This window comes from Crinia signifera, chromosome 3, assembly GCF_055691185.1.
Source record: "Crinia signifera chromosome 3, ASM5569118v1, whole genome shotgun sequence".
Classification (NCBI taxonomy): domain Eukaryota; kingdom Metazoa; phylum Chordata; class Amphibia; order Anura; family Myobatrachidae; genus Crinia; species Crinia signifera.
Window position 1 is genome coordinate 162901618 of NC_139219.1, and position 19717 is coordinate 162921334.

At 44.1% G+C, this 19717-nt stretch overlaps 1 protein-coding gene across 4 annotated transcripts in view; it reads right to left on the reverse strand.

The window, feature by feature from the left end:
- The window catches only part of NT5DC1 (5'-nucleotidase domain containing 1), a 273425-nt gene that overhangs the window by 1640 nt on the left and 252068 nt on the right, over window positions 1-19717 (reverse strand). For 3 of the 4 annotated variants that reach the window (XM_083176861.1, XM_083176862.1, XM_083176859.1), the window contains 2 exons: window positions 19002-19170; window positions 15609-16304 (listed from right to left, as the gene is read on the reverse strand). In XM_083176861.1, the coding sequence (XP_083032987.1) occupies window positions 16186-16304; window positions 19002-19170 (288 nt within the window). In that variant the 3' untranslated portion in view covers window positions 15609-16185. Of the gene's footprint in view, window positions 1-15608; window positions 16305-19001; window positions 19171-19717 lie in introns of those variants that run through there. The other variant, XM_083176860.1, reaches the window with a different exon arrangement.

Sequence of the window (19717 nt, forward strand, 5' to 3'; positions counted from 1 at the left end):
TAATAGCTGTTAATACCTATTAGACCAATTGTAATATCTATGACATTGGCTGTTATCTATGTCAACCGTTAGAGTCTACCCACCACAGTAGACCGATATATAGAATTCAACATTGAGGCTCCCTCGTATTAAGGGCAATTCTAGCCCATACAATAGAGGTCTCAGTAACTCATGTTGTATTTATCTTGAGTGTCGGTCGACACCTGTGTTGACACATGGGAAACACCACCAACACTGATCGATACTAGGGTCCATCTGAACCCCATATAAGTCTCTTCACCTAAAAATTAGCAGTGTCTCAAGTGACATACAGTCAGTCACAAACACACGATTTATTATTATTTTTTGTGGCCACCACCCATATTGTGCTAAAAACATACTGATCACCGCACTGGTGTCAGTGTGTGCGCACTTACACGAACCATTAGAGCAGAGCTGGGAAATAAGCGACCCTCCAGCTGTTGGTGAACTACACATCCCAGCATGCCTTGCATCAGTTTCAGCATGAGCAATTACCACAATGAAGGCAAGGCATGCTTGGATGTGTAGTTCATCAACAGCTGGAGGGCAGCTTATTGCCCACCCCTGCATAAGAGGGTGCTTGGTCTGGGTTCCGTAATATATATATATATATATATATATATATATATATATATATATATATATATATATATATATATATATATATATATATATATATATATAAAATATATGTAGAACAGTCGTGAGTTGGCGCCCCAAGTGATGATCTTCACAATTTGATCAATCCAGCCTTAATACAATTTACTCTAGTATACAGAATAAGAGTCCAAATAATTAAAAAAATGTATTAAAAAAGTCTCTTAATCTAGACAGTGGCAACAATTCATACAGATCTTTATGGTATTCATTAAGACAATTCAAACGCTTGATAACAGCAGAAGAAACAACGCGTTTTGTCCCTTAATAGGTCTTCATGGTGTCAGTGTGTGCGCACTTACACGAACCATTAGAGCAGAGCTGGGAAATAAGCGACCCTCCAGCTGTTGGTGAACTACACATCCCAGCATGCCTTGCATCAGTTTCAGCATGAGCAATTACCACAATGAAGGCAAGGCATGCTTGGATGTGTAGTTCATCAACAGCTGGAGGGCAGCTTATTGCCCACCCCTGCATAAGAGGGTGCTTGGTCTGGGTTCCGTAATATATATATATATATATATATATATATATATATATATATATATATATAAAATATATGTAGAACAGTCGTGAGTTGGCGCCCCAAGTGATGATCTTCACAATTTGATCAATCCAGCCTTAATACAATTTACTCTAGTATACAGAATAAGAGTCCAAATAATTAAAAAAATGTATTAAAAAAGTCTCTTAATCTAGACAGTGGCAACAATTCATACAGATCTTTATGGTATTCATTAAGACAATTCAAACGCTTGATAACAGCAGAAGAAACAACGCGTTTTGTCCCTTAATAGGTCTTCATCAGGGGTTAACGGATCATAAGGGATTTAATAAGGCAGTCTTTTTCAAGAGGCGTTAATTCCTATTGGGTGGTAAGCAAGTCCTTGTAACAATATAACACCTATTGATATGTTTTCTGTGGATAAACCCACTGGCTGGGTGGCAGATGGCCTTCCTCTTGATTATGCTGCTAATACATTTGTAGTCTGTTAAGTTGGTGGATAAGGTTTCTCTTTAATAGCAGTACCAGTATAAGGTTATGAAGGAGAAGACTACTCCAATCGGTCTGGGGAAGCAGCGATGTGTAATTCACACTGGACCTGGGTTCGACCCCTGTTGGATCCAACCCTGGTTTTACAGCATTTTCCAATGTATCAAAAATGATACCACAGTGTAGGGTATCGCCAGCTTTCGGTGGCGATACCCTATAGAAGCCTATGGGCTTCTTTTCGCCTGCCCGCCGACGCAAAACCGCCGCCTCGCCGACCCCCCCTCTCGCTTACCTTCCTGAAGGGTCCTCCTGGACCCTGGAAGGTAAACCCCTCCTCCCCCTAGTGACGCAGCCGGACGTCCTTCCGGCTGCAGGGGGGAGGAGGAGGCGCCGGGGACAGCTTGCTTAGCTGTCCCCGGCGTGAGGGATGCAGGAGCCAGCTGGGAGGTGACGGAGACCCCCCGCACACCACATTCCAGGTATCGCGGAGGGCCTCTGTCACCGCAACACGATTATTTTGTATTTTAACACATCCCGCCCAGAACCTGTGACCAGAGCATACTCACTGAAGGTTTTTTTTGAAACAGCCCTTTTGGAGGGCAAAACGTGTTAGAGGTCATCCAGCTACCTGGTTCAACACTTATTTGCCAGAGACCCTTTTGGACGTTTGCCATTGACTGCCATAATATCGTCATGTATCTGCATGGACTGTCACACTTCCAAAGCTCACCTTCCACCGCCACCTGGAGCCTCGTGGAGAACGCTGATAGGAGCAGGCACACGTGGGTGACAGACACGGTGCCGCAGTACAGGACCGCCATCACCGGCAGCGTAAGTGAGAGATACGCTAAGCCGCACTTACCATTAAGGACCTCCCATCGGTCCCCTTCAGACGGCACATTCCATCAGTCTCCTCCAGGCGGGACACTCCACTGATACACCGTGTAGGACTCCATCACACGGCAGCACAGGTGAAGTATGTGCATACCGTGCCCTGACTTATTCATTACCAAATATCCAACTTTCTAAAGTGGTCAACTTACTCGCTAAACAACTTTTGTGCCGCGGCTCGGCATTATTACGGATACTAATTTGGCAAACATTCACCGTTATTATTAGTGAGACTAAACCATTTTTGCAGGCAAAAAATTGAAAGCTATATAAATCATTGAATATCACGTTTTCCATATATATTTTATATGTTTTATAAATATTGCTCTTAAAGTGTACACATATATACTGTTTGTTATTATTCTGTATTTTTCATTAATAGGTGGCCGCCTAATTTATTAGTATTTTTATGTATAAAAATAAATTGTATATGAATTATACTCTTTGAAACAGTCTCCATTCTTATTGCTGTGCATGAGTCTTCCTCCATGGTGTATCGGATATTGATTTGTATATAATAGCACAGTTTTCACCTTATTGTCATTGTTGGTTGTGCACTGGTGGAGGCAGGAGAAAGGGGGTCTTGACAAAGGTCTATGCTTACACCGAAACGTCACTTATTGAATAATCGTCTGTGGTATGTAATAAATGACCTGCAAACTAAAAGGACCGGTGAGTGCACCCACTTTTTATGGCTATTCTCTGGAAGCACCTGACTACTCGGGACTTTCTGGTTTTGTGGCACACTGGCTGATGGCTGTATGCAAGGAGAGTGCTGTCCCCTCTACATGGATATATATATATATATATATATATATATATATATATATATATATATATATATAGCTGATGTGTCAGCCCGGCACTCCGTTCATCAATTTCAGCTGTAGTGGGTGCCTCCCAGGAAAAGAGATGTATGGCTCGGTGCAAAGCAAGTAGTGACACTCCTCCGGTCTTAGTGCTTAAATGGTTTTATTGTGCAAAAGGCTCCGACGTTTCGGCGCTACAAACGCCCCGTTTTCAAGGTGTGCAAAACGGTCATCACAAAATGGCGATGAGATGAATCAGGTGACACTCCACGGGCTTGTGCAATAATTAAAGTTGTATTAGTGCACAAAGTGTTTTATGCACTAATACAACATTAATTATTGCACAAGCCCGTGGAGTGCTGCCTGATTCATCTCATCGCCGTTTTGTGTGCTGAGTGTTTGTCTGCTATATATCTTCCATTGGAAGGCACCGCGGCAATTGGGTTTTCTCATTCTGGCGTGCTGATTACCTGCTGTTCTCTCTCTCTCTCTATATATATATATATATATATATATATATAGTACGACGGGCCACTCAGGGTCCAATCAGGGCACTCTCCGAATTATAATAGCCAAAGAAGATTTATTGATACATCCCCACTGTGAAGGGGACCTCAGTCCATGTCGACGTTTCGACCGGTTTACGGCCTTTGTCAAGATACTTATCAGCCAGCATCCATACAGAACCAAGGGTCAGGGGTGCCTGAGGCGCCCCCTTAAGTAATACCTCTAATCAATCAGTTAACTTAAGTCCGGTGTGGGGAAACTTCCATTAGTTCCACGTGTATACAACTCTATTTCCGCATCCGGACACCGGATCCAATATGTCCGTGCGTCTCACTGGCCGGAAGTGTTGAACCAATGCGTTCCACTTGCCAGAAATTCATCTTTATCAATAGTGCCGCAGATACTGCTCACAAAAGTGTGGTCGTTGTCATGGTAACCTGTGACGACAATGGGAAACTGACACTTGTATACATAGAGCTATACAATCTTAGTAAACAATTTAGAGTATATGGTACTTTATGCCTTCATAAGACATTACTTAAAGGAGCGCAGGCTGTGATCGGACTATACGGCATTATTCATCACATACTATATACAAAAAAGTGTTGTAGTGATCACGTCACCACAGTGCATTAAAACCACCACAAAAAGACAAAACAACATATATACATAAATCATCAAAGTAATCATAATAAACTAACACAAAAATGATTATCTAATCTAATAGAGAGGTAGGACCGGAACCTATGGCCATCACACTGCATCAATCAGCATACGGTGTACTCTCTCATAAGAAACAAGAAAACTAGTTCTTTTCATTCACCCCTCGTGGGGCAATTGTGTCCAATTTGTATATCCATCTTGATCCCACACCATCTCAACATCAGGGTACGATCCCCTCCACGACTGGGTTTCACAACATGATATATGTGCTTAATAAATTCTTAAATATTTTTTTACATACATTGTTTCTAGCGTGTGTATATACACCTCTATTTCTTTGTTTCCACATTAGGTACTGGCAATTCCCTTTCACGCTGCTTGAACCCTGTACAGATGGGAGATTCATTCTAGACAATCTGTATTTTGATTTTTCTTCCGTGTGTATCTTGGTATATATCAATTTCCTACTATTAAGTAGATCTAGATAGTGTTTTGGGCAAACAGGGCTAAGCGCTAGTTTTTCACCACACAGCTCTTTACTACACAGTGGCGTAACTATAGCACCGCAGCCCCCGCCACCGCGGGGGGGGGGGGGGGGGCGCTGTGCATATGGGGGCGCCGGGGGCTGCGGTGCTATAGTTACACCTCTCCCCAATCCCCCGCAGGCTTACCTATTTCGCTGGTCCCGGCGGCTCCGTTCTTCTGCTGAGGACCATCACAAAATGGCCGCCCCCATATAGCACACAGTTCTCTCAAACTGTCTGCTGTATGGGGGCGGCCATTTTGTGGTGGTCCTCAGCAGAAGAATGGAGCCGCCGGGACCAGCACGAAAGGTAAGGCTGCGGGGGATTGGGGGGGTTTGATTGAGTGGCGGGGGGGCGCCCAAAACGTAGCTACGCCGCTGTTACTACAGTATATCTATATACTATATAGAAATATTTGGGGCAGTACAATCTGTTTAATGGACAGCACTGAGGTCATGGGTTTGATTCCCACCATGGTGCTAACTGTGTGGAGTTTGTATATCCCCCTGTGCTTGTGTGGGTTTCCTCAGGGTACTCTGATTTTCTCCCACATTCCAAATATATAATAGTAATGTCAACACTGGTGGCTGTGCATGCCCAAAAGGAGCAACACTTTAAATTGCTCACTGACCAACAAACACTTGAATCCCCCCCTTAGAGATGAGGAGCAACATTACCTTTTTATTATGTAGGGTTTGAGACTATGCTTATGACATTAGTTCTCTTGACACGTACATTTGCAAAATAGATGAAAAGGTTTATTTTGCTGTAGCTTCTTCAGAAATCTGGTAATAATCTAGGTCAGTGGTTCTCAACCTTGGTCCTCAAGTACCCCTAAAGGTTCAGGTTTTCCAAGTCACCGAGCCTATGCACTGTGTATCCCTAGCTGTCACTACTGAAAATGTGTACTGTTAGGGGTATTTGAGGACCAGAGTTGGGAAGTACTTATCTACTGTAGGTTACTAACTAGTAGCATAACATATAATACAAGACAACATAGATAAATATACTTTGCAACCAATTGCAATATAGACACTTTAAAAACAACACACGTGCGTCTAGTATGCCTATAAAATCAGTCGATAAACTTGATGTACAGTATGAGTACATCCAAATATTCCCCACCAAGATCTAATCATTTAAAGCAATAAAGTGTTATACACTCAAGTTTATTGTTCTCAGAAATCTCCATAAAATCTATACACATGGCCATGCTTGATGGTGCACTTCTTTGAACTTTTATTATCCACTACTGAACTTATGCTTTAAATAAGTTAAGAATTTATTTCATTTATTCATATTGTATCCCTAGTATACAATTCTGATATTCAGCTTAGTGACTGTCAGTTTGAAAGCTCCAATGGGTTCTGGTAATACAGGTGAATATCTATTTGCACTTGCAAGTTTTGTGGTTGTAGGCTCATCCTAAGAGGTTAACAATTATGCACCTTGACTACAATGGGGTATTTTCTGTATGGGCTCCATACTACTTATACAGTAGTAAGTTCGGATAAAGTGCTGGTTTCAGGCACATTCGACTTGATCAGCAGTCACAGTGTGGCCAGGCAGCACTATGGGTAGGTCAGGCTTACAAAACGCAGTGGGTGGTGCCTAGCATATGTGCTGCGTGTTAAGTCATATGCAGTGGCGTAAGTTAATACCAAGTGCCCGGAGGCAAGACATGTTGGTGCCCCCCCCCCCCCCCATGCATGATTTAAAGTTTAAAGAAGCTGATCTTGTCCCCGTTATATATATATATATATATATATATATATATATATATATATATATATATATATATATACCCATCACACTGTAACAATGTGGTCACTCACAGGCAGTGGCGCCGCACGGCTTGTCCCACTGTTTCACTGCTGCCGGACGCCGGGGTCCAGGAACTTCTCCATATGCAGGCCAGGCAGCAGCTAACATGCTGGCTGACCCCTGCCTGTGCTGCAGCAGCGCTGTGTGACACCCACGAGCACAAGCGCTGTAATCAGTAACCAGCAGTCAGACGCTGTGACTGCTGTCTGCCGGGAGGGGACTGGCGGGCTGGGGGATGGAGAGACGGAGACCGGACCCCACTTTTTGCGCGCGGAGACTGCCGCAGCAGCCCTTTGGGAAACGGGGATGGGCTGGCAGGGGGCGTGCTCACTGCTCCCTCTAACCCGTCCCGCACTGGCTGCCTGCCTGCGTCTTCTCCCACCCGACTCCTCGTCACTTTCTGCTGTAGTGAGTACAGCGACAGGCGCAGTCAGCCGGGTGACAGAGGAGGGGGAGAGGGTACCGCCAGGCAGATATTCTAATCTAATGCAGGCCTGGACTATCGGGAGGCAATGGAGCCAGTGCCCCCTGTAAGGCTAACGCCCGGCGGCAGATGACTCCATTGCCTCCGGGAGTTCCGCCACTGGTCATATGCCAACACAGTTTCTGTAAGCACAGTGGGGCAGATGTATTAAGCCTTAAAAAGATAAACGCGAGGGTGATAAAGAATGATAAATGTTAACTGTCATGTTATAGCATGTGTTCAAAAAATTAGCTGATTGGTTGGATGTTTATCACTCTTTATCACCCTCGTGTTTATCTCTTTTAAAGATATTTTGCCATCATCCTCCGCCTGTCCAAGGCATCACCCTCTACCAATCACACAGATACGGTTTTCCCTTTCAGGCCTCACCCTTATTGTTAGACCACATCCACTTTGCCAGGCAAAACCATGCCTATGGCACACACACATAACACCCCACCTTGTCATGGGAGGTGTGACGGGGGGCACTCCAAAAACTATCGCACAGGGAGATAGTAGGGCCTGGAGCTGGCCATATTCAGAAAAGGTGACAACTATACTGTAGTTCCCTCTGGAGTTTTACAGTCATGACTACATTGGATATAATATTTATGTACACAATCTGTTTGCTTCATAGTGTTAGATCTTTTATAGGGCCTACACGGGGTGATTTCAGGGCATTTTCTAAGCAATTTAACTAGATCACTTCAAAAATGCTTCTACATCTCTCTGTTCGTAGGGGCAATAGCGATTCATGGCTCCGCACGTCGCTATCGTCCATCGATCAATATCCAGCATGCTGGTAAAATCTAGTTAATCACCAGTCAGGGTCAGTGTTCTCTGCTGACAGATCGCTCAGTACACAACGCTGTGTGCTGAGCAATCATGCTGAGCATTCTAAGTGATCTAGCATTGCTCAAAATGCTCAGCAAATCTCCCTGTATGTAGGTCCCTTTACAATTTGGAGGCTAAGTCTACATTTGTGATGTATTTAGCAAATGGGGTGTTGTGTGTCTGTAGATACAGTATGGTTTCCTATTGCAGAATGATAGGAAATAACTGTCTGCCTGTCACAGCGGTATTCCTCCACATCAGGAATGTATCCCTGTTTTTCAATTTCTCCCCAAACCACTTGACTACCATAACCAGACTGTCTCCTCCTGACAATGTATTCCTCCTTAAGTAAGCAACCCAGCTCTCCTCTGCCTCCCAAGTCCCAACCTCAACTGAACTCACCAGCTGCCGCATGTCACTAGTTATGTTCTTTTCCTATATACAATGGCGCCATAATACATTTAATACACATTGTATTAAAAAAATAAACAGATAATCTAAACTATACATAAATGCATTTTACCATTGCCTCTATTTTCATAACCCCCATTATCTGGATGGGCGTTACTTCCAGCAGAGTATCCGAAAGAGGCACTTGAAGAAACTGGATGAACTTGCGGAGTATCATCAGGAGGCAATAGATGATCTAACAGAGCACTGAAAGGAAGACCTAGAAGATCCATAGTATCCATAGAAGATAGCAAAAACACAATAATATAGCAGATTGTTGTAGCCAGGTTGTCACGAGGATCTGACACTGCTGTAGGAGAGAGTTTTATGTAAGGCACTCAAGTAAAGGGAGAGAAGTCCTTTAGAATGGACTGATGGAGATACACATCTCCCTAGATTATTTGGACAGGCACTGAAAAGATGGCAGGCAATATAGCCCAAACAGAAGAAGGTGCCAGCAAGATGGAACTACCCTGAGGAAGGTCACAGAAGCAGAGACTGGTCAGTGCTTGTGAGCATGTAAGCATGAGTGATATCTCCTCTAACCACATCTGAATGAAGCCAATGGGCCTCTCTCATCCACAGTGCCCATATTGCATGCATATTGCACAAATTCCCAAATAAACTTGTATATATCTCTCTATTCATAAAGACATATAAAGACAATAAAAGGCACAGTTTCTGTAATGTTGGTATTTGTTAACAGAAAAGTTTCTCTATGGGCACTACAGGATGAGTGCTGGTCCCTGTAGTGCCACAAGAAGGATCTAGTAGTGACTCCGGGTAAGCTGGCTCTCAGTTTAGATATATTTGTATGTGATATTATCTGGCCTAGAGTGGATATTGTTATTATGTAGTGTAAGAACCTTCTGTATCAAGACGCCTTGAAGCAGCCGAAGCTTTTGCCATATCTTTGCAAATATATGTAACAAAAATCTCTGAATTACCAAATACCAAACAAATGTTGTGTGTTTTTCCACTCTTATAGATTGGCAGAACATAGCCAAGTCTATTTTTGTTTGGCTAACTAGTGATATTTTTACTTAGGGGGGTATTCAATTAAGTGTAGTTTTTTCACTAGTCAAAAAAATCTGCACTTTTCAATGTGTTTAGGCCAAATTTCGACCTATTCATTTAAAGTGACAATTTTATGACTAGACCAAAAAATTGGTACGGTGGAAAAACACAAGAATCGGCAAATAACTCACCAATCCTCATGTATTTAATTAAATTGTGTCCGTTTTCAAAAAATTTTTTGTAATTTTTCACCAACGCAGTTTCAACAAAAATGAGACCGCATCAGAAAAAATGCAGTTGAATACTGAAGTTCTTTCTTCGGCTACCCCAAAAAACGGACGGAATTGAATATCCCCCTTAGCTTTAAAAGTTTGGAGAAAAAGTGTTATTCTTCGGTACTTGTGAGTTATCTGGGCGTCCGATTTGGGTACTTACGATTTGCATGCGATTTGCATTCGATATCGCATACGATATCGCATGCGATATCGCATGCGATATCGCATGCGATTTACGATTTGCATGCGATTTAGCATGCGATTTGCATAAGATTTGCTATTCATTTCATTACCCCACTATCCCCAAAGTGTGTCTATCACCGTGAACCCGAAGCGTGGCGAGCGGCGGCGGTACGCGTCCTCCGACCTTTTCATGCCCTACTATCCACTAGGGCGTGGAGTGAGAATAGAATAGTGTGGCGAGCGCAGCGAGCCACCGAGCCCGAAGCGTGGCGAGCGCAGCGAGCCCCGCGAGGGGACGCGGACACCTGTGAAGCCCGCAAGGGCACGCGGATATCTGTGAAGGTGTCCGCGTCCCCTCGCGGGGCTCGCTGCGCTCGCCACGCTTCGGGCTCGGTGGCTCGCTGCGCTCGCCACACTATTCTATTCTCACTCCACGCCCTAGTGGATAGTAGGGCATGAAAAGGTCGGAGGACGCGTACCGCCGCCCCTCGCGGGCTCGCTGCGCTCGCCACGCTTCGGGTTCACGTTGATAGACACACTTTGGGGATAGTGGGGTAATGAAATTAATAGCAAATCTTATGCAAATCGCATGCTAAATCGCATGCAAATCGCAAATCGCATGCGATATCGCATGCGATATCGTATGCGATCTAGTACCAAAATCGGACGCCCAGATAACTCACAAGTACCTATTCTTCTTCATTATATTTTGAAATTTCCAAAATTGCTGTAATATTTCGTCTTATTCTGTGCCAAAGGCCCAATATTGTAATTTGTTAAAACCTCCACCATAATGTCAGAATGTGTAAGTATCAGGGCTGTCTTTTCGTATGGGCTTAATGGGCACTTGCCCAGGGGTCCCTGGTGTATAAGGGACCTACGCTGATAGCTGAGGATCCCCTTTTTCCAGGGATACCAGAATTTTGAAAATCGGCCCTGGGGAACTGGATATATTCAACTTCAAAGCAGCAGTCCACATCCGACCTGTTAATTGCAATTCCCAGTCATATTTCTCAGGTTCTCTCTGACTTAGAGTTTTTCTAATAGTATATTCCAAAAGCTGGGACTCTCCCCTTTCTGACGACACTAGCAGCTTGTCTCTATCATGCCCAAAACCAGAGATATCAGCCTTCCAGCAGCCGGTTACTGCTCCAGCTCCAAACGTCTGGTGTACAGTTTTATATTTTTGTCAATGGATTGCTCTGGCTCCTGATCTCTGATCCCCAAGTTCCCAGCACCTTCTGAAAGTTGGGACTCTAGGTTTTTATACTATTGAAGGCTAAGAAATCTATTTCCAGATAATGGCGATATCTGCAGTCAAACAACCTGCACTTCCACCGGAAAATGACGAATATTAAGCCCACTCCATTATCCAACCCTCCCCTGTGTATAAAACACCCCCTACCTCCCTGGAAGTCATTTACAAGGGACCCTTCATTCATTCAGTGCCCGCTCCACATGTTAGTGTTCACCCTCCCACCACCTGTGCAGTAAAGAAGTAATTAGCAGAAGTTACTGCTCCAGGTCCTACATGTTGAATGGAAGATAGAGCACCCACTAGCAATATATGGCTGAGCAATATATTGCTCAGTTTCTCCTTTTCATCAGCGACCAGAGATGGTCGCTGATGAAAGGGAACCTCTGCCGGGCGGTGCCGCAGAGGTAATCAGCTGGTCGCAGGAGCAAGCTCCTGCGACCAGCGATTAGAACGGGGCTGAAAACAGGAGCGCGCACCCGGCGATTTATCGCCGGGGCACACTCCCATCACTGGCAATATGGTCGCCTGCGACCATATTTCCAGCGATTTCAGCCCCTATCGCCCTGGTGTGTACACAGCTTTGGTGAAATTTCCCCAAAACAGCTTTGAGGTTCACACCACCGGGTCCAGAGGTACCTCGCTACCGAATTTGGAGGCTCTGAGTGCCACTGTGTCTCTGCAATGTGACAGTCACACACACTCTTCAACTTATTTATATAAGACATTATCAAAAGCTTAGACTGGCTGTAGATCCAAAATGTTCAGAGGAAGCTAGTGGAACTCTTCCTCTATTTAAGTGTGTTACTGGATAATTTTAAGTAATGCCAACATTGGAGATGTTTATGTTACACCTAATAACATTATTGTAGGAATGTAGCAGGTAGATAAGGTGTTGAACCCGGAATTCAACTGCAGAACTGTAGTAGACCTACAGCCCAACTTATGTGAACAATTCTACGTTCATCTTTTCCTGGAGAACTTGCTAAATATACTGTGTGTGTACAGACAGACTGATTGCTGAGGGATAGTGACTATGAAATGGATGGCTTCTCCACTAATCCAAAATATAAGATTCCATGATCCTTTCCCTTTCTCAAATCTCGCAGCTGCCTGGTGAACAGTTAAATAATTGTAGGATTGTAGACTCCTTCAATGTACTTGTTGAGTATTAGTTCTAGACTACCCACTGCGGAACGATGACATTCTAGATAACGGCAAAAACAAACTTGACAGTAACAGACATATTTTCTCTTTAATTTATATATAATATGGTTGAGTAGTTATCATGTAATGTTTCGCAGCAGGACTTTGGCAATTTGCATAAGATTTGCTATTCATTTCATTACCCCACTATCCCCAAAGTGTGTCTATCACCGTGAACCCGAAGCGTGGCGAGCGCAGCGAGCCCGCGAGGGGCGGCGGTACGCGTCCTCCGACCTTTTCATGCCCTACTATCCACTAGGGCGTGGAGTGAGAATAGAATAGTGTGGCGAGCGCAGCGAGCCACCGAGCCCGAAGCGTGGCGAGCGCAGCGAGCCCCGCGAGGGGACGCGGACACCTGTGAAGCCCGCAAGGGCACGCGGATATCTGTGAAGGTGTCCGCGTCCCCTCGCGGGGCTCGCTGCGCTCGCCACGCTTCGGGCTCGGTGGCTCGCTGCGCTCGCCACACTATTCTATTCTCACTCCACGCCCTAGTGGATAGTAGGGCATGAAAAGGTCGGAGGACGCGTACCGCCGCCCCTCGCGGGCTCGCTGCGCTCGCCACGCTTCGGGTTCACGTTGATAGACACACTTTGGGGATAGTGGGGTAATGAAATTAATAGCAAATCTTATGCAAATCGCATGCTAAATCGCATGCAAATCGCAAATCGCATGCGATATCGCATGCGATATCGTATGCGATCTAGTACCAAAATCGGACGCCCAGATAACTCACAAGTACCTATTCTTCTTCATTATATTTTGAAATTTCCAAAATTGCTGTAATATTTCGTCTTATTCTGTGCCAAAGGCCCAATATTGTAATTTGTTAAAACCTCCACCATAATGTCAGAATGTGTAAGTATCAGGGCTGTCTTTTCGTATGGGCTTAATGGGCACTTGCCCAGGGGTCCCTGGTGTATAAGGGACCTACGCTGATAGCTGAGGATCCCCTTTTTCCAGGGATACCAGAATTTTGAAAATCGGCCCTGGGGAACTGGATATATTCAACTTCAAAGCAGCAGTCCACATCCGACCTGTTAATTGCAATTCCCAGTCATATTTCTCAGGTTCTCTCTGACTTAGAGTTTTTCTAATAGTATATTCCAAAAGCTGGGACTCTCCCCTTTCTGACGACACTAGCAGCTTGTCTCTATCATGCCCAAAACCAGAGATATCAGCCTTCCAGCAGCCGGTTCCTGCTCCAGCTCCAAACGTCTGGTGTACAGTTTTATATTTTTGTCAATGGATTGCTCTGGCTCCTGATCTCTGATCCCCAAGTTCCCAGCACCTTCTGAAAGTTGGGACTCTAGGTTTTTATACTATTGAAGGCTAAGAAATCTATTTCCAGATAATGGCGATATCTGCAGTCAAACAACCTGCACTTCCACCGGAAAATGACGAATATTAAGCCCACTCCATTATCCAACCCTCCCCTGTGTATAAAACACCCCCTACCTCCCTGGAAGTCATTTACAAGGGACCCTTCATTCATTCAGTGCCCGCTCCACATGTTAGTGTTCACCCTCCCACCACCTGTGCAGTAAAGAAGTAATTAGCAGAAGTTACTGCTCCAGGTCCTACATGTTGAATGGAAGATAGAGCACCCACTAGCAATATATGGCTGAGCAATATATTGCTCAGTTTCTCCTTTTCATCAGCGACCAGAGATGGTCGCTGATGAAAGGGAACCTCTGCCGGGCGGTGCCGCAGAGGTAATCAGCTGGTCGCAGGAGCAAGCTCCTGCGACCAGCGATTAGAACGGGGCTGAAAACAGGAGCGCGCACCCGGCGATTTATCGCCGGGGCACACTCCCATCACTGGCAATATGGTCGCCTGCGACCATATTTCCAGCGATTTCAGCCCCTATCGCCCTGGTGTGTACACAGCTTTGGTGAAATTTCCCCAAAACAGCTTTGAGGTTCACACCACCGGGTCCAGAGGTACCTCGCTACCGAATTTGGAGGCTCTGAGTGCCACTGTGTCTCTGCAATGTGACAGTCACACACACTCTTCAACTTATTTATATAAGACATTATCAAAAGCTTAGACTGGCTGTAGATCCAAAATGTTCAGAGGAAGCTAGTGGAACTCTTCCTCTATTTAAGTGTGTTACTGGATAATTTTAAGTAATGCCAACATTGGAGATGTTTATGTTACACCTAATAACATTATTGTAGGAATGTAGCAGGTAGATAAGGTGTTGAACCCGGAATTCAACTGCAGAACTGTAGTAGACCTACAGCCCAACTTATGTGAACAATTCTACGTTCATCTTTTCCTGGAGAACTTGCTAAATATACTGTGTGTGTACAGACAGACTGATTGCTGAGGGATAGTGACTATGAAATGGATGGCTTCTCCACTAATCCAAAATATAAGATTCCATGATCCTTTCCCTTTCTCAAATCTCGCAGCTGCCTGGTGAACAGTTAAATAATTGTAGGATTGTAGACTCCTTCAATGTACTTGTTGAGTATTAGTTCTAGACTACCCACTGCGGAACGATGACATTCTAGATAACGGCAAAAACAAACTTGACAGTAACAGACATATTTTCTCTTTAATTTATATATAATATGGTTGAGTAGTTATCATGTAATGTTTCGCAGCAGGACTTTGGCAATTTGAAGTGCAAAACTGTCATTTTAAATGATCTATTAAGTGAAAACACCGTGACTTAATTGTAAATTATCTCCAAAGATTATTTTTCCAGTTTATTCTACTTGTCATTATTTTTACATTTCCTATTTTAGGGTGGAAGAAAAACATAACACTTTCTGTGATGAAATCCTGTCAAATATATATTCATATAAAGAACAACATTTCATCATAATTATTTGGGAAATTCCATTTTGGCAAACCCCCCCCCAAAAAATCTGTGTTGCATAACATAGGGAAAACATTAAATACGTAGTACTATAGTATCTACAGCCAAAAAGTAATGTGTCCCTATAATAAGTTCTAATGTAATAGTAGTGCGTTTACTTCACTCTACAAGTTCTACTGTATCTATAAAAGAAAGTGTTAGACATTCCCAATATTTACTGTATATTTATTTGAACATCACAGTACATTGATTAATAAACAGTATATGTTGTTTTCTGACAATTTTACAAAATGTCTGCAGCCTGTGTTGCTTTATACTGGTTACCTTATAGAAAAGCCTTCAAGAGTTAAACTGATTATTGAAAAGGATATTTACTCACCTGCAGCAATCTAGTTATTGCTAATCTACCTGTCACAACAATTCCTGGCACGCACAGCTGGCAGTAATACAGTACTATCCAAACTTACCATTTCGGTTTTGAAAACACAAATGGGAATACCTTGGATTACTATCACTATACTTTAAATAATGGTAGAAAGAGTACTGCTCATAAAAACTCTGTTCTTCAAAGCTTCGAATTATACAAACTGAGGGTCACCAATCTGCTTAAAACTGTATACAAAATGCTGTTACAAATTATTTTGGTATAGATTACCAACTAAAATGTCAATTATTAAGAAAGTATCTTAATTTGAAAAGGCATATTCAATCACATTTGTTATCGACCGAAAACAGTTACAGCCATTTTATAGTCACGAGGCTCCTCCCATTACCAATAGCAGTGTTTACGCTGCTGCACCCTCCTTTTTCTGAGACCGCAGGATTGCCGGTGGCTGTGGATAGAAGCCATCAGTGTCTGAATTATTGCTCGAGAATCTGGTAAATTTGTAATCCAGAGGCAAATCTAAAATAAATTTAAAAAAAGCAAACTATTATATCATCATGCTTCTACAAACATAAAATTCCCTAGCTCTCATGGATGAGTATAGATCTGAATAGTAACTAATATCTGCTATCTCAGCAACATCACTGATGGTGTCAAATGCCGTACTTGTACTTCATAGAAGTCCTAATTCAGAAATGTATGCTGTTTAGAATTAGCAATCCTTTACGCAGCAGATATACGAACATATGGTCAGTGCTGTCCTTAATTTAGTGGGCACCCATTGTGGAAGGGCCAGTTCTTCAGCATGCATTGGCACAAAGGGGCATGGCTTTACGGTCACTCTGGGTGTCCTGGAGATCTGGGCTGCCTCCAGAGACCAGTCGCTATGCAGTGCTGGCTCCTTCACTGTGACAGGAGCGAAGTGCTGATTGTGGGATTGGATCTTTTGTTGACAGTAATTAGGTAGACAGTAATTAGGTAGACAGACCACTATTGATTGACAAGCCAAAGGTCGACACATGAAAAAGGTCAACATGGCCAAAAGGGCGACACAAGCAAAATATTGACATGGGAAAGGTCAACATTAGTTTTGTTGGTGTCTATGCCAAGAAATATCTACCTGGACTTCAGGCATGCTGCACTTGGCACACTGGGCCAGATGTATTAAGCCTGGCAAAGAGATAAACTGGAGTTAATGTGGAAGGAGATAACGCATCAGCCAATCGGCTGTGTTTGAAATATGGCAGTTGGGAGTTGATTGGCTGGTGCGTTATCTCCTTGCAATTTAACTCCAGTTTATCTCTTTGCCAGGCTTAATACATCTGCCCCACTATTATATTCTCCCTCTATGCCCACTGGGATGGTAAAGCATGAAAAAGTTGGTTTTTGGAAAAATATGAAAAACTCATATTGTCCACGTCGACCTTTTTGGTTTTGTCTACATTTGGCCTGTCGACCAATAGTGGGCGACCTTTATATTGTTGGTCTATCGCGTAATATTACAGTGACTGAGGAGGAGTCAGCTCTTTGGTGTCAACTACGTGCCCCCTACTGATGCTACTGAATATTTAGCATGCTGTAACTGCCTGGAAATGGATTGAGATATCGCAGATTCTTTGATAATCAACTATTAGAATACATGGCACCATGTTTTCTGCGTATGTGATCACAGACCGCCCCAAACGGTCCCTTCTGTCAACAAATTAGACAATAATTCTCACTGCGGGCAACTTTGAAAAGGTACTTGGTTTGTGCGCATTATCATTAACGAGGCAAAGCAGGAAGGGACATCGACATGATGTATTAGCATCTTGTCTGCCGAAGCGGGGATGTGCAAATGCCCCCCTCCGGCGATGTCCTCCTCCTGGAGACAGCGCATCAGTTCACACTGATGCGCTGTCTCTGCCTGCCTGGCCAGCTCACGGGAGCATTCGTGATGTCTCGCTATTATCACAAGATCTCGAGCGCAGCCTGGAACGCTACCCTGAGCTGGCGAAGCAGCCGGGGCCATTAACGGACGATGTATGCCTAGGATGCTGGTCATACATCACCCTCGCTGCTAATTGCTGGGGGGATTGCAGGGAACAGCCCTGACGAGCTATACTCGTTAGTGGGGCAGATGTATAAACTAGCATTAAGTGCATATCTGCACTTAACACTAGTTAACTGGGGGGGAATAACGTTTTTTGGGGCAGATGTATGAAGTGTCATTATGGGGGAGAAGGGGTAACAGCACACGTTATGTGCACTGATATCGCTTATCCCCCATGTATGAAGGAGCCGGGGTGCGCTAAATGACAGGGGCACATAGCAGGCCAATATGCAGGGTTAATGTATTAACGGTCAGCAGCACCCTATCTGCTGCCACTATCTGCTTTGCTAGCAGCAGGGTGGCAAAGCCCTATCTCAACAGCAGGGACAGCGTTGTCCCTGCTGCTGGATCTGGGCTGTGCTGGAGATCTGGTGTGAGTAGCGAGATCTCATGCATGCTCAGTCCAGCTGGCCAGGGGGGGGGGGAGACAGTGTGTCAGTGTGAACTGATGCACTGTCTCCTCAAGTGGACATCCCCGGAGGAAGGAGTTTGCACTCCCCCGCTTCAGCAGACATGTTAATACATCTTGTGGGTGTCACTTCACTTCGTTAATGAGGCAAAGCAGGAAGTATTATAGCGGTGCAATAATCCATCTGCCCCTTTAAAATGACCAGCCACCTAGGCATACTGCAATGCCTACTGCTGGCTCCGGGCTGCGCTCGAGATCTCATGATAATAGCGAGATCTCGCCCTTGCCCAGTGAGCCAGCCGCGCAGCCAAAATAGCTCATCAGGAGGGGGACATCACCGGAAGGAGGAGGTTGCGCTCCCCCGCAATGGCAGACAAGATGTTCATACATCTTCTCGATGTCCTTTCCTGCTTGGCCTCAGTAATATGGCCAAGCATAAAGTATTATAGCAGCGCGCTATGCGCCGCTATAATACATATGCCCCGAAAAAAGGTATTCCCCCCAGTTAACTAACGTTATGTACTTATCGCTAGTTCATACATCTGTCCCAAGGTGAGATAGGGGAGTGCCTAAGCGGCGAGGCATTTCATAGTGAATTTTGTGTTTTAGGGTTTTACTAACATTGACTTGATAATCGACTGTGCTGAAATTGGATATTTCACTTTGTTGGTGGGTGCGGAAATGAAAAACTTACATTGAAAACTCCACTACTCACCTACAATTGCCGTGATGCTTGGGATTGTTATTGTACTGTAATTCCGAATACTGGTGCAACACCAGGTGACAGTCTGTGTTTCCTGTGTACTCTTTGTGCTCATAATGAAGTCTGCAAAGTACGATCCCCATTTTGTTGAGACAGAGTATGGTTCTTGTGGTTGAGAGCTCTAAATCCAACCAGAATTAAACATGACACATACAATAGCACCCATTTTCAATAATACATTTTAAATCAGTACAAACAAAGAAGGCTAATAGAAGCTAGGGACCTAATTCAGAGATGGAAAACCGAAGATATGCATACATCTCAGATAGTGGGGTGTCTTGCATCATCGCACTGTGTCCCATAAGGTGCCATTTTGGGGCAGTACAAGTTGTCTTTATTTTCTCGGGGTGAAGATGTCAGGGTCTACGTCTTCTGGCACATACTGGCCTTGGGCAATGGAGCTACAAAGACCAATGTGAGTAAACGTCAAGCTTACTCAGATAGCCAATGGTCTCATAGATGATAGAATGCTGCATCTTAGGGAACAGCGCATGGATCTCTGATGCTGGCAGGAAACGTCTTCTTTACACCACAACATTTTCATGCACCTTTAGAGCAAGTTGAATTTCCCCTAAAATTGTTATCTTTAGTAAAAATCAGTGTGACTTGCTCTGGGACCCTGAAGGCACCCAACCCCCCTGAGGACTAATTAAGCAATTGGAAGTTTA